Source organism: Protomyctophum bolini (assembly GCF_963924005.1).
Source record: "Protomyctophum bolini genome assembly, chromosome: 5".
NCBI classification, from domain to species: domain Eukaryota; kingdom Metazoa; phylum Chordata; class Actinopteri; order Myctophiformes; family Myctophidae; genus Protomyctophum; species Protomyctophum bolini.
In genome coordinates this window covers 9885351-9899742 of record NC_137866.1, presented here as the reverse complement: position 1 = coordinate 9899742, position 14392 = coordinate 9885351, and the positions used below count along the sequence as shown (strand labels likewise).

Below are 14392 nucleotides of genomic sequence, written 5' to 3'. Positions count from 1 at the left end.
GAGAGATAAAAGAGAATAATCACTGCTCTCAGTGCTCTCAGTCGGGGTCTCTCTCTCTCTCTCTCTCCCCTCCCTCTAACCTTGTCCCACTCTCCAAGGTCACTCCTCAGTCCAGTTTGGTTCTGCCAGCTATCAGTGGTGTGGTGTGCCGAGCCAACATCTTTTAAACGTGGCATCCATTCATTCTCAATCAACCAACCGCGCTGACGAACAATTGTCCTCCCTCTGTCCTCCTTGTTTCCTTTTCTTTTGTGTTATTTGAGGAAGAATATATTCTGTTAAATTGTGCCCTATATTACAGTCGGGATAACTTCATTTGAGTAATCACAGTGATGTTTTTAGTTGTTAACGATGCAAGTTGGGAACAATGAAAATAGCCCTTCTCCACCCTATATGCAATACCTGTTAATATCCGTCATAGCTTTATAGTTTTAACTGTCTGTCTGTCTGTGTAAGTCCTTGTGCAGTGGTAAACCTGTGGATAATGTGTGGAGAGTGCAAAGAGTGCAAACTGACTGTGAAAAGTGGGCTGACTGAGTAATCCAATGGCAGGCTGGGGTTGCCATGGTAATCAATAGCTCAACTACTCAGCTACCTTGTTGTTCTGGAAGCTTTACGTACCAAAACCATAAGATGTAGGTGAGGATAAATTAGACCCCTTCTTTTTAAAGACGGCTGCACCACTTATTTACAGCATATTGTTTTTATCTTTCTATCTATCAAATTGTTTCCCTCGTGTCTGGAAACTTGCCCATGTCTTCCCACACTTCACAAAGGTGGTGATAGACAAGATCTAAACAATTACACAACTCAAATCGTTTCTCTCATACTCGTTTCTCTCATACCCCACAATAACAACCGTCACTTTAGTCACCAACAACACAAGTGCTTTTAACAAACATTATTGTGCATCCCTCTCAGTGGATTTATCCAAGGCCTTTGACACCGTAGATTCTGAAATTGCACAACATTGGTTTTAGCAAATTATTTGTCTAATAGGCATCAATAGGCTGTGAAGTCCAGGATCACTCAATCTGGCTTGATGAGAAACTCTTTTAAATTTCACATTGATAACCTTGTCTCCAAACTGAGACAAAATTATTTTTTCTCTGTAGAAATAAATCTATAGAGCATGTTCAATATATCCTTTAGCATGTTGTACTTTGTCTCAATGGCGGTGTGCTTCAGCTTGTCATGTGAGATACTGAGTACTGTAAACAGTCAGATACTGAGTACTGTAAACAGTCAGATACTGAGTACTGTAAACAGTCAGATACTGAGTACTGTAAACAGTCAGATACTGAGTACTGTAAACAGTCAGATACTGAGTATACTGAGTACTGTAAACAGTCAGATACTGAGTACTGTAAACAGTCAGATACTGAGTACTGTAAACAGTCAGATACTGAGTACTGTAAACAGTCAGCAGGGCAGCGCCACATGGCGCCGCGGGGGAAGAGGATAGGCCATGTGTTGTGGCAAGTACCGGCTCCAAGGGTGCAGATGGGGAACGGGTAGCCTTCCTCGCAGGGGTGGCTAGCCTCGCTCAACATGACTGATAGCATCTTTATCACACACTTATCACCAGCACGCGTTTGCCCGGGAACAGCAAAGAGCTGTTCCGATTAGTTTCAGTTCATCCCTGACCACCGCGTTAGGCTAATTACGGACTATTTGTACGTCTGCCATGCTTATTATCTGATCTGACACTGCATCAATCTGCGTTTGTGCTGATCTCCTGTCCATATGGGACCTGGGAGAGTGTCTCTGTTCAGTCTCTTGTTGTGGCATCCAGTCCATCTGTCTGCCTGAAAGGCCCTTCCATATGGTCCACCGGTCACGTTATCAACCCAATGGACATCTTTCAACGGGGAGGGAGTGGTCCAGTGATAGACATCGTCTGTGGTTCTTTGGATTGGTCTATATTATAATATGGTTAATTTGTCCTGGCTGTGTTAAGTCCGTCTCTCTGTCTGTCTCTATATTTGACCACATGGTACGGGATCATTTATCTTCCATTCTGACACATGGCCCCCCTCTGCCCCCCCTTCCTCTCCTCTCCTCTGCTACCTCCCCCTCCCTCTTTTTTATCTTGTAGAGAGGAGATCAGCAGGGTGGCGTCGAACTGAGCAAAAGAAGAGAGAGACCAGTGGAAGTGAAGGACCCAGGAGAGACTAGGCAAAGACAAGGCGTGACGGAAAAGAGGACGAGAGAGACACACACTTAGCTCAGCACAAGTGGGGGACACAAGTCAGCACACAGCTCTCGCGCGCGCGTGTGTGTGTGTGTGTGTGCGCAAACACACCTGAGGTTGCCCTCTGTGTGTGTGTGTACGTGTGTGAGCAGGTGGGACTTTGATGGGACAGTGAGCAATGCCTCACACGCAGCGACAGCAGGTGGGCAGTAGGGGGCAGTGCACCCCTCCCCTCCTCCTCCTCCACCTCCTCCTCTCAGTGTTATCCCTGGCTCCTCAGCCCTGCCAGGCAGCCATACACATTCCTTCTAACTGTGAGTACTGTGAGACTTCATGTCATTCATTACCATGTGACAGTCATTGAAGCTGACTGCCTTTGTGAGGTGAAGTGGGTGATTAACTGAAATATATGGATACAGAAATTGTGAACCTCTTGACCGTCGACATACAGTAATCTGACTAATCCAGAAGCAGCCTTTTTATTGTGATATACTGTATACTTTTACATTTCTTATAAATCAGCAAATCAATGTGAAAAGCTTGGCTCATAAGCTCACAATGCGAGTTTGCAGTTTTCTTGCTATTTTTGCTATTTAAAATCTGCTATTGTCACTATAAAACAAATTGCTCATTCATTTTAATCGAGGCAAAAGCTTGAACTAATCATGATGAGCTCATATCGTCCATTGCGGCCTATGCTGTAGCATCAGTTTTGCTGTCTTACTTACTTTAGCGAGTCATCCAAGCCATATAACAATGATCTGAGTTATTCATTTTCACAGATGTAATCGAGCAGGCTCAACGTTTTCCTGTTTCAATGTCAGTCTCTGTGTTCACCAGATGATGACCACAGTAGCTGAGGTTTCTTGGGTTACCCCTGGCTAAAAGTCTGTGGTTATTCGCTGTGTTTCTAATTACATTCTAATTGATCCCCCGTCCGTCCGTCCCTCCTCATGCCTTGCATTGATTAGTTACATTATTGATCTGGTTTCCTTGGCGCAAACCAGCATCGCATTGTGGAGTAATTCAATCAACAACACGGCTTAGCTAGATCAGGAAAATCAAGCGAGGAGGCTATTTTCTTTTCCCTATTTCTCAGCTCACTTCTCCCTCACCCCTTCCAGTGCAACACGTAGGCTACTATACACGCGTATTAGAAATTGATTCTGCATCCCTTCTGCTGCCACTAGTCTCCGCCCACAGAGTTCAGATACTAAGATAATATTGTTTTCTATCACCACCACCACACTGTAGCACCAAGTAGCTGTGAGTCAAGACCTACACCGCCCACACAAGAAAGGGTGTTATACTCACAGCAGGCACATACAGCAAGCAGTGCTTACGCACGCACGCACGCACACACACACACACACACACACACACACACACACACACACACACACACACACACACACACACCTATGTACACGTGCACAGAGGCACACAATCTCTAAATGCTGATGAGTTGCAGTAAAACAGCCAATCGTAATTCCCGCATGGGATGAGGTGACAGTGGGGCGATTGGGGAGGTGGGGGTGATTTGGGGTCGAGGGGGGGGGGGTCAAGAGGAACAGGTCATAGATGTAAAGGTCAAGGTGTCTTCTGCCTTGCAATTAGTGCTCCTCTGTCATGTCAATGAGAGTCACTGGGATAGCATGCTGGATCAATATGGGAGGGGCATCCCAAATGTGTCAGGGGGGCAGGGGGTTAAAAACACATTACACTGAGTCTGTGTGGTGCACAGGTCATAATCATTGTTCAATTATACAAGATCTATCTATCTATCTATCTATCTATCTATCTATCTATCTATCTATCTATCTATCTATCTATCTATCTATCTATCTATATCTATCTATCTATCTCTCCTTATTGTTTGATGTAACTAACATATTTTCTCTCACTGTGCTTTTCTCTCTGGCTGCTGCTGTGCACTCACAGACAATATAAGCGATCGTAAGTGCTTTCAACTTCCTGTCTGTCTGTTTGTCTGTCTGTCCGTCCATCCATCTGTCCGTCTTATAATGCAGTGGTTGGCAAAGCCTATTGCAAACACTTTCATTGCACCAAGGCTTCTAGTGCACAATAAAAACCTCATTGCCCTGTGCTTAAGATTAATAAACCTGGGTTCTGTGTGCTCTCAAGTGAACGTGTGAGTGTGATGTTTGTTGTATAACATGTGCTGTGTGTGTCTTCATGAACCTTGGAGGTGTGTGTGTGTGACTGTGTGTGTGTGTGTGTGTGTGTGTGTGTGTGTGTGTGTGTGTGTGTGCGACTGTGGTGTGCGCGTGCGTGCGTGCGTGCGTGCGTGCGCATACAATAATTCATGTGGTTTTGTGTGCAGGTGTTAACTTGAGTGCAAGAAGTGGACGCATAATGAGATAATTTAACACTGGGTTTTTCTGTGTGCTTTGTGTGGTGCCTGCTTACAAGTCTGCGTTTTTGAGAGTGTGTGGCAGTGCGTTTTAGTCTGGGCTCCTAATAGGTGAGATCCCCACTGGAGGAAGTGCGAGGAGATCATGTTGTGTCTGTGCAGTGTGTCTGTGCAGTGTGTCTGTGCAGTGTGTCTGTGCAGTGTGTCTGTGCAGTGTGTCTGTGCAGTGTGCACACACACAGCAGCACTGTCAGATCAAAGATGAAGGGGAAATAAAAGGGGGCTCGTCTCCTCTGACAATATGGGAGCAGGGCGCCACAGCCCCGACTTCAATTGGATCAGATGAGAAAACTGGCCTATTATGTCTTATCGCTGGGATTTCTTTCATTAAAGTGGCTTTGTTCCCACCCCGTTATTCCTGACTGCTTCTCTCTCTTTCTCAAAAGTATATTTCTGTCCTCGTCTCTTGCTTTTTTTTTTTGTTCTATTTGCGTGTCACTCCAGTTTTTCATCTCTCTCTCTGCGCTCTCTTATGTCTGCTCAACTCTCATCTCATTTCCATTCTGCAAATCCATCTCTCTCTCTCTCTGTTTCTCTCTGTCTCTCTCTCTCTCTCTCTCTCATCCTCCATCAGCTGTCCTCCTTTTCCCAGTTACCTACATAACATTTAATTTGTCTCAGACACAGACTCTGTCTACTCCCCTTAGAATCAAATTAAGAACTCTGCCAACAAGTACCACAGCCATGACCTCCATTCTGCCTCGATAGAAAGGAATAGAGCTGTGCAGTATGGACAAAATCAAACACATTTTACACCAAATAACTTGATGTGGATTGTCAGTTATCTGAAGGTATTTGAGGTATGTGACGATAATATACATTTTATTTTGAAATTTCAAACTATTTTCAAAAATAGTAAAACTAACAGATCTAATAAGCTCACATTGTGTCGCTGCGTTGTGAGCTTGTATATTGGGTATTTCTGTTATTGATAGCAGAAGTAGATAAGATAAGATATTGAACCCGTTACAGTTACAGAAACAGAATACTATACAGTTATAGTATTCTGTCCTGCATTATCCCTGCACTGTTGAGGGTGTATAGTACAGTGCACAGAATAAATAAGAATACACACAGTAACCACGTCAGATAGTATCCTTAAATGAATCATTGTTGCCTCCGAAATAAAGAGTCTAGTAAGCCACCATCGTCGTTTGCATCATTATACATCTTCATAGCTAACGGCACAAACGATTGTGTGCTTACATGTGTGTATAACATAAGGCTTAATGATATTATGGACGTCATCATATTACTACTATATGATATCATATTACTAGCCTAGCATATACTGTATATGATGATCATATTGCACAGCCCTACAAAGGAGTACGTTTTACATTGCCAAAGTGTATTGGGAACTTTATTATACTCTGTACATTTCTGACCCCGAATGCTGGAAAAGCCCGAATATAAAAAAGATCTGACAGGGACCGTAAAAAAAAGCAGGTCGTAAAAATAAAAGGGGTTGGGATGTATCTAGTTGTGCTCACACACCCATCCCGCCACGTTTTTATGTGCTTGGCACTGGGATTCCGCCTATGGTTTATGGTCCACATGGACCTCGGTGACACAGAAAGAGAAATCTCTTCTGCTGGTCATTACGTTTCTCCTTCAGAATCTCCGCTTCATTTCCCCAGGGCTTTGAGACCATCACACTGCCCCTCACCACCACCACCACCACCACCACCACCATCTCACTCTGTTCTATATACAGTATCATCTACATGAACTCTCACTCTTACATTATGCTGTATCAATTTCCTCTCATCTCAACCCATTTTCTCCCTCAACTCTCTCTCTCTCTCTCTCTCACTCTCCCCGCCTCTTTTGTTCAGTTTTCATTTCATATCTTTCCCAGGGGAGTCTTTTTAAGTGATATTGACTGAATTACTGAATATATTTTTTTTCAGCAGCTTTTTAACTATGGAAATGAATGGTTTCCCCACTGGCAGTGTCTATATAAGATGTGTGTTACAGTGGGGTAATATTGAGGTGTGTGTGTGTGTGTGTGAGTGTGTGAGTGTGTGAGTGTGTGAGTGTGTGAGTGTGTGAGTGTGTGAGTGTGTGAGTGTGTGTGTGTGTGCGTGTGTGCGTGTGCGCGCCATCAGGAGTTATTAAAGATGAACTGTATCAGCAGGTCATGGACATGGAGGGTGCACTGCAGTGTGTGCAGCAAGTAGTGCTTATATCGATGCTATCAGGTGGAAACCTTGTATGGCAAAACCTGTTAACATTTCAGGAAATGAAAAAAAAGTATCTGTGTTCCAATTCATCACATTTCATTGGCTCAATATTTATATATAAAAAAGAAAGCATAGATCACTTTCGACATGGCGACCTATTTTAGGCATGTCATTAATGGCAAAAAATGTATATATTTCTTTAAAATACGAAATAAACACTTTTTGTGCATTCGTTTATGAACACAACACATCAAAACATTAAATAAGGAGATACAAGCTTTCTGCCCTACAGCGACAATGTCATGATGTTATCGATTGATTGATTGATTGATTGATCACTAATCTCAGTGTTGGATTGTTCCTTGCAGTAAAGGAGCCCCCAGTTATCACCAACCACCCTGTTTCTGTCACCTTGTTCCATCTGGAAGACGTGGGCTTGAGCTGCGAAGCCACCGGAAACCCTCCACCAAGGTTACTATTCCATTTATTTTATCGTTTTTATTTGTCTTGTTTTGACTTTTTCTCTTCTTTTCTCTCAATTTCAGAGTTTTTTTTTTTTTGAGGGGCGCTAGCCCCTCCTAACTGATGGAGAGTTGGTAACCAAACTGACCCTTATAGATATTTAACTCTTGAGAGCAAAATGAAACCAAATGGACCTGTTTTTGCTCTCAAGACCAACATCAATACAGCCCTGAATTGTGGACAAAGAAAACTAAAGAAAATCTTTCGTTTTGGGTCTGAGAGACTAAACCTCATCGAATGGTGGTCTGTGGCTCAAATGCAGAATAAATAGGTGGCCCTGGCATCAAAATGGTTGAAAACCACTGCTTTAACATATCAGAGAGCAGAGATATCACACCCATATTGCCATGCAGTGGAATGGCCTAACCACCAGCACTCTTAAAGATGACCTTCCCTCTCCTTGTGTAGCCGACATCTACATATTTGATATTAGTATTACATGAGAGCACAGCTTCCCCCAGACAATTTCAACACCGGATAAATGTCATTAAGCCCTCAGGCAATCTTTTGAAAGTGCTCCGAAGTGGAAAACTGTTCCATTTGCAGAGGAATAGGATTAATATCACAATCACACAGCATTCTGTAAGCCTGTGGCTCCCATATTTAAAGGGGAACTTCATCCAAATTTGGGGATACACTAATTTGTTTCCTCATCTTAAATAAACTGAAATTATAGTCCACTGTTATGTATTTGAACCCCTTTCAAGAAAGAGTTGAATTATGTCATTCTGATATGACATTTCAATTAGGGCTGCCACAGTCATATTAAAGCTGCATGTAACTTTCCTTTTCTACCTTTTTTTAACCCGGTTTCCTGTGAAAGTGCGGGTATTTATTTATTTAAAAAGAAATACCAATGAGTTTCTAGAGCCTTCTTGTTTGCACCGGGGAACAAGTGTGTTGTCAAACTTCAATGTGTCGTCATGGCATCAGCTGCAAACTAATCAGTCAGCTCTATAATATATGGGTACAAATGTGGGCTATATAAAATGACTGACAAAGTCAATTGTCACGTCTGACTTTTCTCCGTTTGATCAAGTTTCCGGTGGACAAAGGATGGAGAAGAGTTCGACCCATCCCTTGACCCGGAGCTGAAGGTCTTTGAGGGCACGGGCTCCTTCTCTTCGGATCTGGGTGCATCGGGCATTGGCACCGGTCCCCTGAAGAAGTACCAAGGCAAATACATCTGCTATGCCTCCAATGAACTGGGCACAGCCATCTCCAACGAGGTCATCCTCAACACTGACAGTAAGCAACCAATTATCAATCATCCATTATTTGGCCGGACGAACAACACTGTCATGCCAATGCATCACATCACATTGAATTGAATGTGAAACAGACTGCCTGACTAATTAATTGATTCGTTCATTTAAAAAACTGAGTTACTGAATTGACTGATTGACTGAATTTAAATAAATAAAAGGTTTGGTAAGTAGAATATTAGAGATGATTTATTCATATTAATGCTGCTTAATTAATCTTGCTACAGTAAGAGGAAATATACCCTTTGGTGTGAACAAATCAAACATGCTTTGATGTAGCAGAGTGTGGTAACACCATCACATCAAAGGAATCACATTTCTCTGCATGTTTTCCAGTGAAGGTGTCACCAGCGCTTCTGAGTAATGTCTCTTTGGTTCGGTCTAGGAGGGCATGCTGTAAGCTGGGCTGCTGGTACTTTTATTGGCTATATAACCGGGCAGTTTATTAGTCTATATGACCACATCTCCGTCAATGGCCGGCATAAACCTTTTCCTAGTTCTGCTTTACAATGCAGACGGAAACTTGTATGCAGCGCTCACAGCACCATCCCCCAGAACATAATTAACACTCTGCCTTCCACGCTATAATGTGTTAATCAACATTTCATAAGCTACAGTATACACACTCCCCATGTCTGTTTGTGCACACGGAAGCCCCCCTCAGGCTACAGAGTATGTACAGACCTCCTATGGATAATACCCTTCCACCTGTATGGCTGCATGGCTCCTCTCCCAGGACCCCCTTACCTTCACACAGTTTCCCTGACAACGGTTTCCCCAGAAACGCTCTTGAGTTGATGTCATGCGAAGCACTCTTCTGTAGCGACAAGACAGCGGCTCCGGTGGGGGTTACTTACAGACAACGGGAGGAAGAGAGGGGGGGGTGGGCTACTAGGGTGGTAGGGTGTGGCGAGAGAGCAACTACACACACACAGAGCTGCACACACTCACGACTCACAAAGCGCATCACATCATCCCACTTCTGGAAGACTCTGGCAACTTGACTCCTTCGTTTGACGAAGCTTCTCATCAAATACACGAAAGCCATAAATAATGCCTGGGCTCCCATTCTTTTGCCGCCTTGTGCGGCAGGCAGGCAGCGTGTTTCTATGTTGACTTGTGTGTGTGTGTGTGTGTGTGTGTGTGTGTCTCAAATGATCTATAAATCAACATGCAGGTGGATATGTGCACAGTAATACATCTAAGATAAAAGAGGGTTTTAGTCGTCACTCACATATGAGTACATAATATAGCACCACATATAAAACAAGATATAATAAACATAATACGTAAAAGTAGAAATGGGAAAAACAAGTTGTAACAGCAATATAGAAAGATATGCAAAATATGGACAATTTAGCAGCTTGTATATACAGAATATACAGTATAATGCAAGGTGTGTTGTAGATTTAACACCCAAAAATGGGTGGTAAAGGGTACATTAATTTATATAGCGCTTTTATCCAAAGCACTTTACATAGATTGTGCATTACACTCACCCATTCATACACAGATGGCGGAGGAAACCATGCAAGGCACCAACCTGCACATCGGGAGCCATTAGGGGTTCAGAGTCTTGCTCAAGGACACTTCGTGACTTCGACACTAACTCTGGGGAAACCCGGGATCGAACTTGGAACTCATAGTTCCCATCCGGCTGCTCTACTAGCCACTCTACCCCTGAGCCACTCCCGCGCCTGCGTGCTTTCTGTTGTAAGCAAAAGAGTTTGACCAGGATGTTTTGTCATTGCGTGTGCGTGCAATGCCGTGCATGCTTGCGTGGATGTGTGCGTTTGTCTTTGTGTGCACATAAACCTGTGGGTGTGATTGTCCTTGCTTGCTTCCTTCTCATAGGCCCCCCGTTATTGCCGAAGAACGAGAAGAACGTGAAAAAGAAGGCAGAGGAAGGGGAAAGCATGGTACTGAAGTGCAACCCCCCGGCAAGCTCCATGGACCCCATCATACACTGGATGGACTGGAGTGAGTCCCTGCATGTCCTTTTATTTCACCTTCAATTCCATCTCTCCTCCTTCCCAGCCCAGTCATGCATAATATCTACTGCAACCTAGACAGTCCATCCATCCATCCATTTTTATTGAGAATTTTTATCATGCCGTTGGCACATGTGTGGATGTGTGGTTATTATTAGAGAGCTGGTTCCATTACTTCCATCTTCTCCTTGTCCTGTGTCAATCTAATCGTATATAGCCTACTGTAAATATATAATATTTATAATAATATACATTATTCATACATTCGTATATGCATACATGTATGAATGCATATACAGTACATGCATGCATATGGATCACACAGAATACCATGCTTTCCTCTGATGCGAGTTTTATTTCTCCTTACAATTGCCAATACATGTGTATGAACGTTCTGTCTGTCTGTCTGTCTGTCTGTCTGTCTGTCTGTCTGTCTGTCTGTCTGTCTGTCTGTCTGTCTGTCTGTCTGTCTGTCTGTCTGTCTGTCTGTCTGTCTGTCTGTCTGTCTGTCTGTCTGTCTGCAGGGCTTCACCACATCCAGCTGAGTGACCGTGTGATGTTGGGAAAGGACGGCAACTTGTACTTTGCCCACTTAACAATCGCGGACAGCAGGAGTGACTACACGTGCAACATCCAGTACCTGCTGACGCGCCAGGTTCTGCCCAAACAGCCCATCTCACTCAGTGTCACTGCCTGTGAGTTTCTACACTGAACTGATCTGAGATTAGCTGAGCTAAGGTGAAGTGAAGTGAATTAGACTCTGATCTGAACCAGTAAGACGCCCTGAGGGAGAGAAGCGACCTCGCCCTAAATGGCACTAAAGTGCGAGGTCGTGCTGAAACAGAGCTTCTTAACCTTATTGTGGTGTCAGAAAAGGCCAGCTCCATATATGGAGATCTAGGAGTTTGATGGGGTCAGATCAACATATGAATGAATTCTGTACTGGCCATATATGGAGCGTGTCTTGAGTGTACAGGGTTTGATCATATCAACATATGGAATGTCAGAACAGGTCAGCTCCATATATGGACAACTTACAAACAAACAAACAATCGAATAGACAGAGGAGCAACAGATTTGGAATACAATGCCTATAAATACTGTTGCTAAAATGCTAAAACATAAAGACTGAATAATACTGATTGTGCCATGCAGAATCAGGCATTACAGTGCCCTGACGGCAACAGAGAAATTGGACTTGCAAGAACATGTCCAGAAGAAGCCAAAATGTATTTGTTCATTTCAGAAATAATTCTGTTATCTTTGCGTCACTCTGACAATCTTATAACCTGCTGTCTGGGCTGTTTCTGACATCTATTGTGAGGCTATGAAACGAACAGATCAAAGAAAAGCTCAAGATTGATAAAAAGGACTGATTGATGATCGATGGCTGAGGATTTGTGCCTGACAGAAAGGGAAGGAGAGGAGAATCCTCTTCTGCCCCACTAGTCTCAGAGTCCACATCAGTGATGTGCCAATATCTACACGTTCATTGTGCATGATATGCCCTCCTTGGCTCGTTCTCTGTTATGTCTGAAATCAATAATCAGCTGCTTGGTTATGAACTCATTTGAACTACGGTAAGCTGAGCTAGACTGTTCTGAACTGGAGTGATGAGCCAGAACCATATTACAGTATGATGATCCTCAGTCTTCATTTAGTCCTTGGAATCCTAAGATTCCATTTGGATCCAGAGTTAAATGAACACTAAGGGATCTTACAGTATTGTGTGGTGTGCTCTGAACTAGGCTGAGCTAGGTTTTTTAAATGTATACACTACTATAATTTGTTACATTGTAAGCAAAAATGTATATTAGCTGTTTGTGATGACTGAGGGTCTTTTGGAAGACATAAACTATTCAGTAGTAATGCTTTAACAACAGTGTTGTTGTTATTGACAGTAGAGTAACATGACTACCGTGCGTGAAGGCAAACCCTGATACATAATTCACTCTATCCTACTAAGAACTGACCAAAACACTGCTAACCCACACAAACTTAGACACATGCTGATTAATTTCAACAACAAAAGTACACAAGAAACAAACATGACTGTGTTCTAGGCATGCTTCCATTTCCACTAATAATAGGTATTAGTTGAACTCCATGTTGGATCCAAGTGGAGCCGAGCCGAGTTATGCCTAATTTATTCTCCGTCGCATGGTGGTGTCGCGGTGCAGAAACACACATGTTGTGAGCTTGTAGGTCGGCTAGCCTTTTTTTGCTGACCAGAGTAGAGCCCAGTCCCAGCACAGCACGGGGGCTCTCAAATCACATCACTGCTGTTATAATGAGATTCAAGTCCCACTGACACACGGCCAGCAACATCTGTGACCCAACTAGAGGTCAGAGAAATGAACACATGTTAACACGGGACCTTGCTGTCTGAGCGTGTGTGTCTGCATTGGAAATGCATATGATGTGGTGCTACAATAGATGAGAAGGAGCTCATCTTCAAACCCCCAACACCCTCCGCCCTCTATGTGTCTGTGTCCAGAGTTCATATAGAGACTTGCTTTGTCAGCAACGCCATAGATGCTGTCTCCAGGCAGCCTCGCAAATTTCCAATACATATGTATGAACACTCTCTCTCTGCCTATCTCTCTCTCTCTGTGTCTGCCCCCCCCCCCCCCCCTCTCTCTCTCTCTCTCTCTCTCTCTCTCTCTGTGTCTGCCCCCCCCCCCCCCCCTGCCTCTCTCTCTCTCTCTCTCTCTCTCTCTCTCTCTCTGTGTCTCCAGCCAACGCAGCGGTGCGTAACAGGAGGCCTCAGATGATGAGACCTACTGGTCCTCACTCCACTTACTCCGCCCTGAGGGGCCAAAGCCTGGAGCTGGAGTGCATCGTCCAAGGCCTGTGAGTATGGTCTGTGTGTGTGAGTGTGAGCACTTGTGTGTGCGGCGCACACGTAAAGTTTTCTAACAAAATATCCCTCTGTCACCTTTCCACCCCTATTTCACTCTCACCCTCTCGTTCATCCTACCTCTCTTGTGTCCATTCTGCCGTCGTTCTCCTTCCCCGTTGCCTTCCGCATGTACCCCCTCCGTTATCTCCACCTCTCCCTGCACTCCTCCACTCTTCCTTATTTCTCCTCCTCCTCTCCCTCCACCTCTTCCTTATTTCCTTTTATTTCTCCTCCGTGACTCCATTCTCACCGCCAAACTCTCCCTCGCGTCCAAACCCCCCCTCCATCTCATCTGGTCACCCCCCACTACTCTCTTCTCCCTCCTGTCCCCCAGTCCTACTCCCACTGTGACCTGGCTGAGGAAGGACGACCAGATGAGCGAGTCCCGGATCACCAGGGAGATGCACGACCGCCGACTGCACTTCAGCAACATCTCCGAGAGCGACGGCGGGGAGTACCAATGCACAGCCATCAACACCCAGGGCAAGGTCACCCACACTTACACTGTGCTTGTCGAAGGTATGTACGGCCACACGCGCACGCACGCGCGCACACACACACACACACACACACACACACACACACACACACACATGCTCGTGTGCGCCCTCAGACAAACCGCACACACCGTAGTCCTTTGTCTACAGTTCTAATGGTCAAATCTGTGTGACATCAAAATGTATTGCATTGTTTATTTGTGCTACTTACTGTATGTACTACTGTGTGCCTGCTACTAGCGGCTCCATACTGGACCAAGAAGCCAGAGAGCGAGCTCTATGCCCCAGGAGAGACTGTCAAACTGGACTGTCAGGCCGACGGCACACCCTCTCCTAGCATCAGCTGGAGCATGAATGGAACCCCTCTCCCAGGTCTACACACACACACACACACACACACA

At 44.4% G+C, this 14392-nt stretch overlaps 1 protein-coding gene across 9 annotated transcripts in view; it reads left to right on the top strand.

Moving 5' to 3' along the window:
• The window catches only part of l1cama (L1 cell adhesion molecule, paralog a), a 58006-nt gene that overhangs the window by 26434 nt on the left and 17180 nt on the right, over positions 1–14392 (top strand). For 8 of the 9 annotated variants that reach the window (XM_080764311.1, XM_080764310.1, XM_080764309.1 and 5 more), the window contains exons 2-10: positions 2099–2508; positions 4136–4150; positions 7183–7285; positions 8376–8584; positions 10456–10581; positions 11117–11287; positions 13331–13445; positions 13829–14013; positions 14232–14363. In XM_080764311.1, coding sequence (XP_080620437.1) covers positions 2373–2508; positions 4136–4150; positions 7183–7285; positions 8376–8584; positions 10456–10581; positions 11117–11287; positions 13331–13445; positions 13829–14013; positions 14232–14363 — 1192 coding nt within the window. In that variant the 5' untranslated portion in view covers positions 2099–2372. The remainder of the gene's footprint in view (positions 1–2098; positions 2509–4135; positions 4151–7182; positions 7286–8375; positions 8585–10455; positions 10582–11116; positions 11288–13330; positions 13446–13828; positions 14014–14231; positions 14364–14392) is intronic. The other variant, XM_080764306.1, reaches the window with a different exon arrangement.